At 40.6% G+C, this 15,616-nt stretch overlaps 1 protein-coding gene across 1 annotated transcript; it reads right to left on the bottom strand.

Moving 5' to 3' along the window:
• Positions 1-1,349: 1,349 nt before the first annotated feature.
• On the bottom strand, positions 1,350-13,792 carry slc25a10 (solute carrier family 25 member 10). The gene is made up of 11 exons (NM_001017018.3): positions 13,643-13,792; positions 11,335-11,454; positions 10,444-10,558; positions 9,386-9,434; positions 7,660-7,701; positions 5,827-5,870; positions 4,408-4,478; positions 3,953-4,045; positions 3,748-3,825; positions 3,575-3,631; positions 1,350-2,059 (listed from the first exon to the last, which is right to left on the bottom strand). Exons 1-11 carry the CDS (start codon positions 13,730-13,732, stop codon positions 1,958-1,960), a joined length of 861 nt encoding a protein of 286 aa, NP_001017018.1. The 5' UTR covers positions 13,733-13,792; the 3' UTR covers positions 1,350-1,957.
• Positions 13,793-15,616: the final 1,824 nt, after the last annotated feature.

The raw sequence follows: 15,616 nt of genomic DNA, 5'->3' as shown, positions 1-15,616 counted from the left end.
AAAGTTCCTATGGGCCTCCTCTACACTACCTTGTCAAATTTAAGGTCCAAATTTACCTCTTCTAAGCGGTAGAACATGATCAGTGATCATATGTTTAAAATGTGGTAATGTGTGTGATGGATAGGAAGTATATGGTTTTGCATTATCAACCTTGTCAGCATTAAGTGCAGCTGGCCAAACCATATGGACACCAGGCCATATAAACTATGTGGCTACTGATGCAAGTCAACTTGTATAATATATTCATCATGTCCTGTGGAAGGCTAAAGGTAATCCCTTATGGCTTACCGCCACATGTCTCGGAACCCCACACATTTAAACCAATCAGCTTATTCCGGCAACTCTGAGGCTTATTGGTAGATGGCAAATCTTGTTTTATAAGTTATTCCCCCAAATTCCTTGCTTTTTCTGTAGCCTATCATAGGCCTCTGTATAGAAGAACATGGTAATGTGGGGTCAGTCTTGTCCAGTTCCCAGTGTTAGAACAGGGAGTGAATGTATGCAGTCCCAACAGAGTAGGTACTGGAGAAATAACTGGTGGATTACTCTTTGGGTTTTGGTGATAAAAGATCCCTATAGTGAAAGCCTTACCATTGTTTAAACATTATTAATGTTCAGCGTAACCTTGAAAGTCTCAAGAACAGTTAATCTTAATTAATTGTTACACCACTCCATAGGTTTAAAGTCTATACAGAATGGAAAAGGACAAATCATCTAGGGGTTTGTAAATGTACTGAGTGTCTGGAATCTGTTTACTCAACATCCACACTACTGCATCTGACCAATAAGACTGTCTTTCTGTAGTATCTGAGAAGTACTCAGCAGGCAATAATTTAGACACCAAAGGGAGCGCTAACTGGGATCTGAGTGTCCCACTGTGCTACAACATGTCAGCCCACAATTGCTGCTGTGTAGATATGCAGTAATACAAATATACAGTTATTACAAAATGTGTTGGTGATCCATATTCTAGGCTTATCCTGCCCTAGGTACCATATACTGTATTGCCAGAGCATCCATCTTTACTCTCATGGGAAAGTGTTTACAAAACCACCAATCAGAAAGTCCATGTGTCACAAATATGTACAGAGGATCTAAAAGGGAAATGACTACAGAGAGCAGAGACTGGTACCTGGAATGGTCCCCCCCAGCCAATGAATTAAATCTTTTCCACAGATTTAAAAAGCATCACAGGGTAAAGGTTAAAAATGAGCAGTTTGATAAGAGTTGCTGCCAAGCAACTTGCGGTTATTAAGGGGTTCCATAGTTTTAAAATGATCTTGTAACTTTATAACTTTGCAACTTTGCAACTTCCAGTGTATGCTGTTGGTTAAAGGAAAAACACAAAGTTCATGAAAAAATCTGTTCATTTATTATATTACAGTCACATAGACAAGATTTTCACATTATTAAACAGTGTTCTTTTTTTTCAAGAATCTTATTTGCCTTTCTGAGAAACTCCCTAGATTATTACTAAATGCTCTAAATTAATAGGTCAGTGATTTTTTAATATAATCAGCAGAATAATTAATATTAAGAAACATTATTTCATGTTCACCCCCAACAGCAGGCTGGCAGACCAAGGCCCCCCCTATTACATCTAATGGAAGTGCATGTGGAGTATCTAACCCCGGGGTTACATTGCCACCAGCTTTGCCCAGAGGTAGCAGAAAGTCAAGTATCGCCCTTAGATGTTTTTTCTGCAATTATATTTGGGTGCCGGTATTTGGTTCAAAAGGGAAATAAATGAGACATGGGACCTAGAACAAACCTCATGGACTATATATTTGGCACAAAATAAAAAAGTCCCTATTTCTACACAGTACTAACCAATCCCCCCAAAATGGCAGTATTTATGAGGGGTTAAGGTGGTCCTAACATAAAACATACATAAACATATACTGTTTGGTTGATGCAAAATAAAGTAGAGGCATTCTGAACCTCCCATCCTCCAGTATTAAGCTGGGACCTTGACCCCAAAATATTTCCTAAGCTGTTCCAGAAACACAAAGGTCAAAACAGTGTGAGGAATAAGCCTGATCCCGGCTGGTACTAAGCCCTGGAATAAAAAAAGGGAGACAAGTTAATATGGAGAGCTAGACATGAAAAGTATGAAAAACAGTCACACGTTTTCCTTCTACATAACTACTATAATGGAACAAGGTATCAAACAACATGGAATCTACTATTTAATTCATATGTGCATAGGTGGGAAAATAATAGGGGTCCTATTATTATTTTTACCCTCAAGTAAAATGTGCAAATCGCTTCCCCACAACGGTTTCTTTCCTATAATTTCAGTGTAACTGCAGGATGATGCAATTATAGCGGATTCATGAATCAGACACAAATTAGCTAAAAAGCTTCTGGCTGGTGTCACTCCCAGCATTCAGCATTCAGTCAAAATGATGTGCATGCCCAATCTTTAGGCGCTAGATTAATTGATGCAGGGCACTGTGTAAACCCTGGAGCTACCTCCAACTTTAGAAGTGACAGTGGTACCAGGGCCCCCCTGTGTCAATAGACGCACAGCACAGGAGGCAGGAAGGGCTGAACAGTGCTGAGCACAACTATATGGAAGTGCAAACAGCAGCTTTTAACACAAATACCTTTTTATAAGCAACAACAGCTTGTGATTTTGTGCAACCATTTTCTATAGGGACACACTAAATCCACTGTTTTGGTATTCTTGGCCGAATCCCAAACCAAATCCTGAATTTGGTGCATCTCTAGTTTTCTTGTAAATGAACCCTAATATCCATTACATTTATTTTAATGTTTCCTTTTATATTTCTCTTATAGGGATATAAAAGCAAATTCTGTAGCAAAAACAATAATGCTTATTTTTTTGTAAATGTTTCCCTTTATGAAGACACTTTATGGGTTTATTAGGATTTGTTTTCAATGTATGCTTTTTTAAATTGATATAAATAAACTTTTGGTGCATTTTCATACATTACAGCACCTCTTTCAAAAACTTCAGTAATATGTTTGAGCACTGTGTGCCTATTTATGCAATATCCTCCACTCAAACAGTTCTCTCTGGGCTGCTGTCAGTGTACTACTTGCTAAAAGCCCCTGATGAATTCTGCACAGTATCCAATATGGTAAGGAATCAGCCAACATCCTACAGTGGTAACTAACTGCTATTTTATTGGTCAGTGTTTTGCTCTCAGTACATGTTTAGGACAATACACTAAAGTCTTTTCACAGTGAAAGGAGGCCAAAGACAGAATTCATGAATTAAATCTTAATGGTTTAATTTGCTTTTAAGATGCAAATATATAATTATATTCCTCTGGAGATTGCATGGACTTTATGCACCTTAAATGAATGGGTGTGGCTGAAATATCAAAACCTATTTATTAGAAACGTTACACTTTTGGCCATTACCTTGAGGGAAAAATGCAGATGAAAGTTGGTGCTGCCTGTATAAACCAATGACAAATATCCCAGATGTACCCTTGTTATCCCCCAGCTGCTTTATAAATCCTATATAAATGTCCCACTAGTTGTAAATTATAATGGCATTAGCTATCTTCTTGCATTGTTACATTTCTGCCCAGAAATGTACCTTATAGAAGGCAAGTGGTCCCAGTTTTGCAGTTTCCAAAGTGCAGTGAACAACCCCCTACAACACAAAACCGTTTTTATTAGCACAGAATATAAAAAGGGCTTGGAATAAATCATAAAAACAAAAATATTCAGAGGCACACAGACATTAAACAGTCATCCTATAATACTCACCCGGTACTCCCCCTTAGCATTCATTAAACGTGTTTTCAAAACATCGAGGGGCTGACATAGAAATGTGGCACATCCTCCCTGTAGATCAACACAAGAGTTTACTTGGAACAAAATCATTCCCTTATCATTATAGTTCTACATATGTATCACACTTAAGATAATTCTCCATCCTTCTTTCCATGCAGATCTAGTGTTGTGTACTCACCGCAATGGAGCTGGCCAGAAAATGGGTAAATATATTATCAGACAGGAATCCAGTGTTTAGAACCAGCTGCTTTGCTTGATCATAGCAAGCCAACTATAAAAGAAACATTCACATTAGATGCGAGGGCAGCAAGCCTAACATTTGTGTGGTATGTAACAGATATAACAGAGTAACAGAGTGTGTTTTGAGACAGAGTGAATGGACAGAGCCAATGTACTGTGGTAGAAAGGTAAAAGAGAGGGTAAGAGAAAGGGGTCACAAATGACAAGCACATATTAAACTAAAATGTACAATTTTATTGTCATGTGTAAGGCCAGCTTTAGCCTGAAGCATATGCAAAAGGACAACAGGGGAAGATTAGATTTTAAGAGATGAGAATAAATATGTTAGGCAGTGCCAGGCCAAGTTGGAAGGGCACCCAAGGCAAGCTGTCCTTTATCAGTATTAATACTTACCTGCCCCACTGTCACCAAAGCTCCTCTACTTGATGCCATAGTGGCCCCTGAGAAGAGCTTTCTGAATCCCTCTAGGGAAGGAAGAAAGATTATATAATGCTGTCTGGGTACATTAAAGGTTTAAAAAAATTAAACACTAAAAGACATAAAGAGGAGGAAAAGATACAAAAGCAACATCAGTACAGTACAAAAAAGTAAGCCAATATATGAAAATACTTAAAAACCCCCCTTCTTTACCTGCAAATCTGTGTATTTAGCATATATCCAACCTCACAAATGGCAAATGGGGAAAAGTTATTATCCAGGCCTTTTAAGGCTGAGCCCTATAGAGCTACAAATATAATCCTAAACTCAAAGAGTGGAGAGTATGTTATGGGGCTGTTGTAACACTCTGTCTGTGTATTGTGCATCTGTATTACAGTATCTTTCTCTGTGTTTTTTTCTTTTTTCGAGAGGAAAAGATTCTGCTAATGCCTTCTGCAAGTACACTGTGGTCTCTTTACTAGAGAATATTGTTGTTAGTGATTATATTCCTTCACTATTTCACTCAGCTGCTGCTGCTGGCTATCCACAGTATTCAAGTTGATTTATGGAATATGGGCACAGGTTTCCCGACCCCAGTGGCGAGAGCTCTCTGCTTATAGTCAATGAGTCCAGGAAAAGAAAATATTAATATGTTAAGTGCACACTATTTAAAGGGGTTGTTTGCCTTCAATGTCCAATATATTAAACCACCAACAATGCTCTCATCCATTTTTGAAGAGTTCTTTGGTAGGCTAGGATACGCTTAGAAGTACATTTTTTGCCTGTGGATCGCAGTTTATTTCTCAGCTTAGCCAAAACATTTAGGATTTTTCAGCTAATGTAATACTGTAAATCCCTAGGAATTCCTGAATATTACTTCACAGAGACTCTCCCCAGAGTTTGTGTAAGAAACCCTTATGCTAACACCAAGTTAGAAAGAAATGGTCATTTTAGAAAAAAGCCTATTCAACGAGGCTCTTGACAATAAGTCCTACTATTGCCTATTGAGTGTATCGGTATGCGTTGTCGGTTATCTTTAATGAAGGCTGAACTGGAAAGGATTATCATTCAGGTAATATCCCCACAACTAGAACAGTAATGAGCTCCAACTTTAAGAATATCAAATGCATAACAACAGGGGGATGCAGAATCAGGGCATCTTTTTGAGAAAAGGGGGTGGGAATTGCACAGTTAGTTTTGCTGCGAGGCCAAACACTAGCAGTTACACAATTGGCTACCCTAAGGTAATCCGAGTAATGGAAAAGCACAATAAATACATATAAGTAAGAACTCTTCTGTCTCTGTTGCAAGTTATCAAGATTAAAAAAAATTAAACATTTTTTAAAAACTCAGAAACATGAAGGTCTCACAATAATCATTTATACATCATCATACCTTCTCTGATGACTCTAAACATGCCGTCCAAGGCGTGAGCATAACTACAAACAACAAATGGGAAGAGCATTATCTTCACTGAAAACATTTTCACAATCCTATGCTACTCTCCGGACATGAAATCTGCACATGTAAACGCTGAATGGTATTTTACAGAAAGCTTGGGTTGTCCTGAAAAAAAGTTATATGTAGTTTTCCTAGATCCCCCCAGGAAATTCTGCAGGCACTTAAAGGAGAAGGAAAGTCATTTTGGCATTTTACTACCAATAGATTTGCCACATTAGTGCCAACTAGAATGCTACATTTATTCTGCAGAAAGCTTTCTCATACCTGAGTAAACAGCCCTAGAAGCTCCCTCCGTTTATTTAAGACAGCAGCTGCCATTTTAAGTAGCTTCCTGCTTGCAGCTCTTGCTGTTGGTAGCTCAGATTACACATTCCTAAGGGAAGGGGGAGGAGGAGAGAGCTGCACAGACTCAGATACCAAATAACATGTTTAAAAAAAGGAGACAAATGGAGGAAATCCTGTGTTTCTTTTGATAGAGGACTCGTTTCTGTGAGTGCTTATGGCTGTATTTACATAGACCTTTTTGACAAAGCTTACTTTGTTTTTACCTTCTTTGGGGGGGGAGGGACAAAGCCTTCCTGTTAGGAAGATCCAGTCCCTGGTGGATATTCCACAGAGCATTGACTCACCAAGGCCCCAGTAAAGCCTTCTTACCCCAGGGGGACCATTACCTTTGGAGAAGTTGGGGAGCAGGGCCCCATGAACAAGAATTAGCTAATGCAGGATAGATTCTAGGAAAGTTTAGAAACTTTCTGGCTCCAACCAGGAGAGATAGCCTGGTTGGAGCCTTTACAGGCTTTGTTGCCTCAGAGAAGTGAACGCAACAGCAACAGAGAATTCAGGCATAGGGGCTGATTTACTAACCCACCAATCCGACCCGAATTGGAAAAGTTCCGACTTGAAAACGAACATTTTGCGACTTTTTCGTATGTTTTGCGATTTTTTCGGATTCTGTACGAATTTTTCGTTACCAATACGATTTTTGCGTAAAAACGCGAGTTTTTCGTATCCATTACGAAAGTTGCGTAAAAAGTTGCGCATTTTTCGTAGCGTTAAAACTTACGCGAAAAGTTGCGCATTTTTCGCGTAAGTTTTAACGCTACGAAAAATGCGCAACTTTTTACGCAACTTTCGTAATGGATAGGAAAACTCGCGTTTTTACGCAAAAATCGTATTGGTAACGAAAAATTCGTAAAGAATCCGAAAAAATCGCAAAATACCGATCATTACGAAAAAAACGCAATCGGACTCCATTCGACCCGTTCGTGGGTAAGTAAATCAGCCCCATAGTGTTCTCCCTGATTCAAGTCGGCTGTAGAGACCACTAGAGGTAGAAACCCTAAGGACTTTGTTACTACCCAGACTACTCTCCACAGTGGTGCCTTTCAATTCTGCTTGCTCTGCATTGAAACTGCCTAATCCATTGCTACATCTGTACTACATGCATTTAAACAGGTGACCAGTAAACACATGAGCAGCTCAGTACATTTTCTGACTTTTCTATACTGTACATGCTCAGGCCTAGTGGGCGCAGCGGAACCCTAGCTAAAAAGGGTATGATAAAAATGCTTAGCAAAAATGAACCATGGTTTAATTCCTTCCAAAGAGGACCACGGGCCTGGTGTGGCACTTAGACTAATGGAACCCCAGGCTGGTGCATATCTTTGTTTCCAAAGAGGAGCAACATTCCTAACAAATGGCACCCCTGAGTAAAGGGGAAAAAAAATCTTGGGGGTTTTAGCTGAATCAGGGCCCCCACCATCTTACTTGCGTCTTAGATGTGCTGGCAGCTTCACGTCATTCTGCATCCTACAAACAAAAATTAAATAAATTAGTAATTTTTTAGAATAACAGCTATTATGCGCTTACAACACAGTACACAGGACCCCTACGCTGTAAATGAGTTATTAGTACTACAGTAGAAAGCATCTCTATAGATTTTGTTGGTAACCACTAGCACAGGGGTGGCCAAGATGTCGATCGCGGCCCACCAGTCGACCCCCCGTGGATTTCTGGTGGACCACGACGAAGCTGGGGGATGTGGAAGTGCGGCGTGAATGCATACGTACACCGCGTTGTGTGGGTCTGCTGCATCTTGGGGGAGGAGTCATCGGTCGATCGCCAATGGAAAAAGTCTGACCACCCCTGCACTAGCATGTCGATAACCTGGGACTGTCAATCATCTTGTGCCAGCCTTCAAAGAAACATCTATCTATTCCCCTCCTGCATGTCTCTAGGCCTTGACCATTTTCACTTATACACTTGACCTGCAATGTGTGTGGAGCTCAGCCCTCCAGTGTTGTACAATGATGCACCTCCACATGACATCATGACGCTCTGACATGGGGCCCAGTTTAAAATAAAAACACTTCAAAGACCCAGTTTAATGACAATTGTAGGTCTCACTTTCTGAGTTCCTGGCTGCAGTCTAAATTGTCTACTTTTTCTGATTTACTGGTTCTCTGCTTACTGTAGCATGTTCCTCAGTTTTAGGCTTTGTCCTAAGCCCCTCCTTCCAGGTCAGAAAGGCTGTCTGGCCCTGACATACTGTTACTGGGAATCTCAGTAACCTTGTTTTTGACACTTGTTTTGACACTGCAGATGCGTCTAAAAATTATTCAGTACTCTTATATCCTATTGCAAGTCAGACTTCTCTGCTTTAGTAATGACACGGTTTATTTTCATTTGAGGCCTGTGTACATTAGCCTCCAATTTTCTCTATGAAAAAGAAAACTTGAACAGACAACCAGTGGTTGGGAAACACAAATGTTATCACATACAGTCATGTTTAATAAATTTTGAATGTTCCTACCTAGACATGCTCTGAAAAAAAAAAGTAATAATAGTGCACCATGAAATACTAATCTTACCTATAGCATTTTTAAAACTGATTAATACTGCCTACTGCTTGATTATAAATGGAATCAGATCACGAAATTGTTTTTCAGGGTCTGTATGGTAGTAAATGTGCGAGAGTGGAAAAAAAAAGAATTTAGAATCAACACAAGGGGCTTCTTTACTGTACGGGCAGTCCAGTTATAAATGTCACTATAAAGATACTATACTGAATTTGTTGGTGGGTTTTAAAATGGGATGTATGCCTGACAAGCAATAGTAACTGATCCCGGGAATGTTTGCCTTTGAATTTGTGTGGCTAGTCAGATATGTATTAGCTAATTCAGCTATTTATACCGTTATACTGACCCTGAAACTTTTTCTCATAAAGCAAAACCTCCTCTCCTTTACTGCTGAAAAAAAAAACAAAAAAACAATCATACACACTTGTCTACTCCAAAAATAGCTATGGCAGTTTAAATGGCCATACCACCAGCTCTTTAGGCTTGGTATGTAGCTTAACTATTTCTCTATACTAGCACATGACATCAGGTCACACGCAGTAGAATTAGTAGAATGCGATCTCATTACAGTATTGCATTTAGCTAGGCCCCTTCGGATAACAAACACAATGAGGTTGAAGGATGAGCTGACCTACCTGACATTAACCATGTCTGCCGGGGTTCCTATAAATCCACCAGTGAAACCTTAAAGAGCAAACAATAAGGGTGAGGGTCCATCACACAGTCAAACGTTCACACCTTCCTTTGTATCCCTAGATATGGCCCCCAGGAATAAATAACTTTCACTCACACATTTTTCTCAATGCTTAGCACTGGCAACATGGGAATATACAAATGGGTATGAAAGATATATTGCATCTTTTCACAATATAAGGACAAGTATTTATTAATTAATCCACCAAATGGATAAATACGTGACCTTATATCTATATATGGCTTAATACTAAGTGGAGGGCACAGACTGTAAAAGTTATTTGCCTGGGTGCTGTATAGTAAATGTAAAACATGAAACTAAAGTGAATCCAGCACTCACAGGACTTAAAAAATCCTTTTATTTGTGCAAAATCAACATTTTGTTCACATACTCAGACACATGGCTTAATATATGTTGCCCACAGGGGCAGACATGCACTAATGCCAGCAACACAAACATCTAATTTGGCCCCTGCTGCACCAAGGTCACCTTCCACACAGTAGCATCATTCAGCACTGATTTAACACTAAACTGCTGGGGCATTAAACTATTCACTAAAATTATAGGCCAAGTACTGGATGTGTGTGTTTTCCTAACCAGTATAAAGCTAGTACATGCCTATATACTAGTTCTGTGCACATTACAGTTTTGTGATGTACAGTCAGGGGTGTCATCAGGGAGGACAAAAGGAACTCCAGTTAGGGGCACCATGGCAGAGAGGGACACCAAGTTACGTGAAGGTGAGAAATGTGGGTCAGAAAGGCTTGCAACTGAGAGAGTGCGGTTTGGTCAGATGCGAATTGGGTTTGGGCAAAATGTGGTGGTTCTGAATGTAGCCATGGTTTGCCTCCCCATGATTAATGCCTGTGGCCCTGTGTATGGTGTAGTGTAACATTCATTTACTGTGTGCCAAAATACACCCATACAACTTTACAGTATTCACCCTGGCATTCACCCCCAAACCAACTTCCCCTGTCTCCTCTGCCTAAAGTTCCTCACCCCCAACTGCTCCCAGAAGCACCTTCTGATAAAATGGCAGTGGTGCCTTATTGTCCTGCATCAGGCGATCTCTTGCAGTCTCATAGATTGCAAAACGCGTTAGTGAGTAGGTGATCTGCAATGGAATGACAAAAGAGGTGAAACTGAAAAAGAGATGTGATACAGGAATATTTAGAGCCTGATAACAAATCAGGAAAATCTATTAAGTGGTAGATCAATGCCCCAAAGAAATAAGTATGAACAATTCTCCAATAAATTATTAGTTTGAAGGTATAACATTAAGCAAGGCAATATAATGGGACACACAGGAGATGTAAAATTACAATGTGACAAACAGTCTGGTGTGCATATAAACTATATAAGAAAGTGCCATTTGGTGGGGGGATCTCTTATGTGAACTTTTAAAGACTGTATGTGCAGCACAGTGGGAAGGTCACAGGTGTGTGTGGTAGTTATGTGTGTGTGCTAATGTCAGGACTTGTGTGTCAGCACAGTGCACAGTCTAGAGGGAAAAGAGGTAGTCACAAAACTGCTTTGTCAGCCACCACATGTGGTGTGAGAAACAGTCACAATACCACCAGGGGGAGTAATGCAACAGTACTGCATAACATCTCAAGTAGAATGGGAAGCAGTGAGTGCTGAGTTCTATATTACTGACACAAAAGCACAGTCACTATATATTCAGTCTTCATATCAGCCAAGTGTGGCCTGATAAAGTTGAGGACTGCAAAGGTGACTTGAACCCAAAAAAATCCACCGAGAGGATATAATGATGGGCAATCAAAAATAGCACATAGGTAGATATGTTACATTGAGAAAAATTTTGCTTGGACCAACAATGATCAGAGTGAATTCCAGGCCAAGTAAATTTTCCTTCCAGCTTTCTGTTACCTGTCTAAACAATGAGGCGCTTAAACCATTATATAATGCCAAAAATCCATCATTCCTTATGACACTGATTGCCATTCCAGTCATTCGCATCTTCACCTCCTGCTGCGTCTGCAAGTGAACCTGGGGAGAAGCAGAAAGTACATGGTAAATAAAAGGCAAAGACACCAGAGGTCACCCCTATAGATTAGAGGAACAGAGCTTCCATTTGAAGCAGCGTAGGTGGTTTTTCACGGTGAGGGCAGTGAGGCTGTGGAATGCCCTTCCTAGTGATGTGGTAATGGCAGACTCTGTTAATGCCTTTAAGAGGGGCCTGGATGAGTTTTTGAACAAGCAGAATATCCAAGGCTATTGTGATACTAATATCTACAGTTAGTATTACTGGTTGTATATATATAGTTTATGTATGTGAGTGTATAGATTGGTTAGTATAGGTTGTGTGCTGGGTTTACTCGGATGGGTTGAACTTGATGGACAATGGTCTTTTTTCAACCCTATGTAACTATGTAACTATGTAACTATGTAAACTGGCACTGGAAATAAGCCTGCTCACCATACAGGGGTTATTCAGTAAATGAGGCAAATGTTTGTGCTGAACCAGTAACTTATAGCCTCCAGCACCCACCTCTGCTTCAGTGAGTTGATGGGAGTTGCAGTTTCACAAATAGTCACAGATTTAAGTAAAGGTAGCCATATACAAGCTGATTGACCCAATGGTCAAATGGATGGTCAGACCAGGCCTTTCTATTGCAAAGAACACGAAAGATCAGCACATAGAAAAGAGGAGCAGAGACTTCTTTTTTCTCCCTCATCTGAAAATGCACCAAGCACTGGCAGACATGGTGCATCGGCCGATGCAATTTTTAAACCTGCATATGGATATCATTTAGGATTGATGGCCCACTCCAATCAGTACCCACTCCATTTGTGTGCACCGACAAGACTGTAACCTGATTCTTTATAAGACTGCAATCTGCCAGTTAGTGCACCACAAACTGTATATTAGCCAAAAGCACTCTTGAGGGTTTTTTGGGTGGAAATCCACTCAATATAGGGCCTTACAAGCAGAATCGAGTCCTGAGTGCACCCACATATTGAGTAGAGTAGCCCAAATATGTTTACTCAGTCGGCATAAAACATGATCAGAAAAAAAATCCTAACATGCCATGGAAACCCAAGAGCACCAGGCCATCCCATTCAATACAAATTGCTCTGTAACAGATCTGCCACCCTAACACACCACTCCTACTTTTTAAGCACTTATTTACCTCAAAAAAAATAACCATAGTGTAAAAGTTCAGAAAAACACATCAGCACAAATGACTCACTAGCTGGTTCATCATTATAGGGACATACAAACACTTGTGCACTGGCGCTGAGCGATAAGCAACGTGGGTAACTGTTGTGTATACAAAGTATTTAGCCTCATGACCATGGTAACTGATTAGCAGTTCATCGTACTATTGCTTTTGTATCCCATTGCAATTTACAATTATGAAGAAGCCCAAACTAAGCTAAATGGCTATCAGTTTTAGTATGCTAAAATCCCATTTGGGAAAGGTAACACTGTTGGTTCCTAACAGGGGCACTGATGCCACGAGGCAAGTTGAGATTGTTTCCTCGGGCAGCAGCACCCAGCGAGTTACTGGGGCAGCAAAATGCCATACTGGTAACTTTAAGATTTAAAAATTGGAATTTCAGCTCTCTGAATGCAAAGAGTGCAATTGCATAGTAAGCTTGGGGGGGCATCGGAAAAGCACAGGGGCCAGGATCACCCCCGGTTACTAAACTATTGGGCTGGCATGCTGGGGGGCTTGGAGCACTGGCAGGGGGCTCAGCCTGAATGCCAGTCAAGGTGAGATTGGCAAGAATGCCAATTTGCTCTAATAAATACACCTGAATGAAAATTGAAGGTCAGCTAAGGTGAGATTGGGGGGGAATAACTTTTTTGCACTCCTAGATATTCCTGGAACTAAGGCTGACATCCATATTTTCCTACAACTGTAACCTTGTCATGAGCTAAGTGGAGCCCTGGCCAAAAGGTATAATGTTCAAGGTGGGTTTAAACTGCAGATGTCTGACAAGGGCTGGGTTACACTAATCTAAGAGGTAAATGATCAGGGTAACTTCTGCAGTCTGATCCCAACAATCTACCTGATATAAAGTAGTGTTGTACAGCTGCTGCTGCTGCTGAGCTAAACCCACATTCTGTCACTCACTGAGCACACTGGTAGCAGTGCAACAGGAACACATACATGCTTACAGCACAGGCATGGTTAGGGCGGCTGCAGCCCCTCTGATTAGAACATACCTTGATTAAGTCGAGGGGGTGGGTGCAGCATGCTGCCCCGCAGGAGGCTAAACCCCCAAAATACCACCTGGACACCCGGCGCTCTGCCATCTCTCGGCCCCTCTCTCTCACACTCTCCCACACTCTCCCCGGCCTCTGGAGCGCAGGCAGTGCAAGGGACGGGGGCGGAGCTGCGGTCTCTCTGTAGAGTGGATCTGCAAGCAGCCAATCAGAGGCCAGGGAGAACAAGATTACGCCACCCCGTGTGACAGGCAAGAGGCTGCTAGTTAAAGCGGCGCTGCTGGGGGAAGGTTATGTTGTGCAGGCAGCCATTGGGAAGGGAGGATTATAAATGAGGAATAAGTAGCTGAGCTGAGCATGACTGGGCAATGTGCTAGGGCAGGGGAAGCCGTTCGGGGCGGCACGTACCCTTCTGCCCGGAGACACTCAGCAGGAACCATTGCGCTGTATTGCTTATTGCACTTCTCTAGGCCGCATGAACCGGAGAGCAGCACAAGCAGCACGAATGGAGTCTGTGGAACAGTTTACTGCCGCTGATTTAATCAGTTGTATGTATAACAACAAGCACTTTCCAGTTCAAAATCACTACACCCAGAATCCAGCTGAGAACATGTGAAAAGTTGTAGTTCGGCGGCGTGCATTCTGTGGTTTACTAGACTAATATATATATATATATAATTAGTCTAGTAAACCATATATAAAGGACTGACATATCGCCTAATGTTTATATGAGTTTTCCCCCGCACCAATTCAGTCTGAGGCCCTTTGCCCCCAGCCCAGGCTTTTATATAGAAGCTTGCAAAGCCTGTAATGATAAACTGCTGATCAAGGATAAAGATAGAAACACTCTTATTATCAAGATTTCTATGGGTGTGTGGATTTTTTTGCACATCTATTATTCTCCCCTCCATTATCAACATCCATGCATTCTAAATATTATCAGGCCAAAACACTACTTTTTAAAAAAACATTCCTATATTTAGGTTTTCACACAATATGTCCCCTTTAAATAATAATAGCCAAGTGGAAGTGTTTAACCCCTACATAAAAAGACTTTATCAAACAAGTGAGGGAGGTGTAATAGGGAGTAATGGGGCAATAAAACAAATCTTACAGAAATGTATGTGGCCTTCACAAAACTGAAGGTTATCAGAATAGTAAAATAAACATTGTACTCTGGTGTCAAACAGTGACAGCAGCAAAACTCAATATATTGATTTTAACAGATGAAAGGTTAGAGCTGAATTATGGCTGCCTGTTCCATCATTAAGTTCATATGTAACAAGAAGACTGTAGAGCAAAGGGTCAGAAAACCAGTTATTGCAAACGTGAAGGGACGGCAGAGACACAACGTGCAGGTGAGAGGTAACTGGGAGGGAAAAAACACTGAGCTGGATGTAGTGACTTGTATTGCAGGCTGGCAAATATCAGGCTGTACATAAGAACACAAATACAGAACAAACGGTAGCAAATGTGTATTTACACTGCATGCATGGATACATGTGCTTGATTGAATCCACTAGTAAATACAGAAGTGGAAATAATCCGTACTCTCATTTTTAGGTTGCAATGAAATAAACTTTATACAAAACAAATGAAACCTTTTTTTGTCAGCATTCCAACTGAAAAAAAATGACAATGAAAAACTAAAAGAAAAATATATAGAGTAAATACAGAATATTTTATTTGTGGCCAAAAGCTCGTGTGATCTAAATGCTGGGCTCAAGAGCCATTAGGTTCAGGTCAGCCATCAAAAACTTTGGGACACTCATGAACACACATGCATAATATCAACATTTTTGGCAACATCTATTATCAGAACATCTATTATCAGATAGCAGGTAGGTAGGTTTTGCTAGGAAAAAAGGTTGGTTTTTCATTTTTTTCAACCACAAATATGATACAAACTCACTGATCATTTTACTGAAAAGCAACTGTGTAGGAAATAGACCCTGCAGGTAATATATGGGGTCC

Source organism: Xenopus tropicalis, chromosome 10 (genome assembly GCF_000004195.4).
Source record: "Xenopus tropicalis strain Nigerian chromosome 10, UCB_Xtro_10.0, whole genome shotgun sequence".
In the NCBI taxonomy this organism is placed as follows: domain Eukaryota; kingdom Metazoa; phylum Chordata; class Amphibia; order Anura; family Pipidae; genus Xenopus; species Xenopus tropicalis.
Note: the sequence above shows the minus strand (reverse complement) of the source record. Positions and strands in the feature narration are given on the sequence as shown.

What these genes read in the sequence shown, in the direction of transcription:
- slc25a10 (NM_001017018.3), bottom strand. Translation starts at nt 13,732, where the DNA reads ATGGCAGAGCGCCGGGTGTCCAGGTGGTATTTTGGGGGTTTAGCCTCC. An exon ending in ACCCCCTCGACTTAATCAAG is followed by an intron (nt 11,455 to 13,642) that starts GTATGTTCTAAT and finishes GCTTCTCCCCAG; the next exon opens with GTTCACTTGCAGACGCAGCA. An exon ending in TTCTGGCCAGCTCCATTGCG is followed by an intron (nt 3,826 to 3,952) that starts GTGAGTACACAA and finishes GTTGATCTACAG; the next exon opens with GGAGGATGTGCCACATTTCT.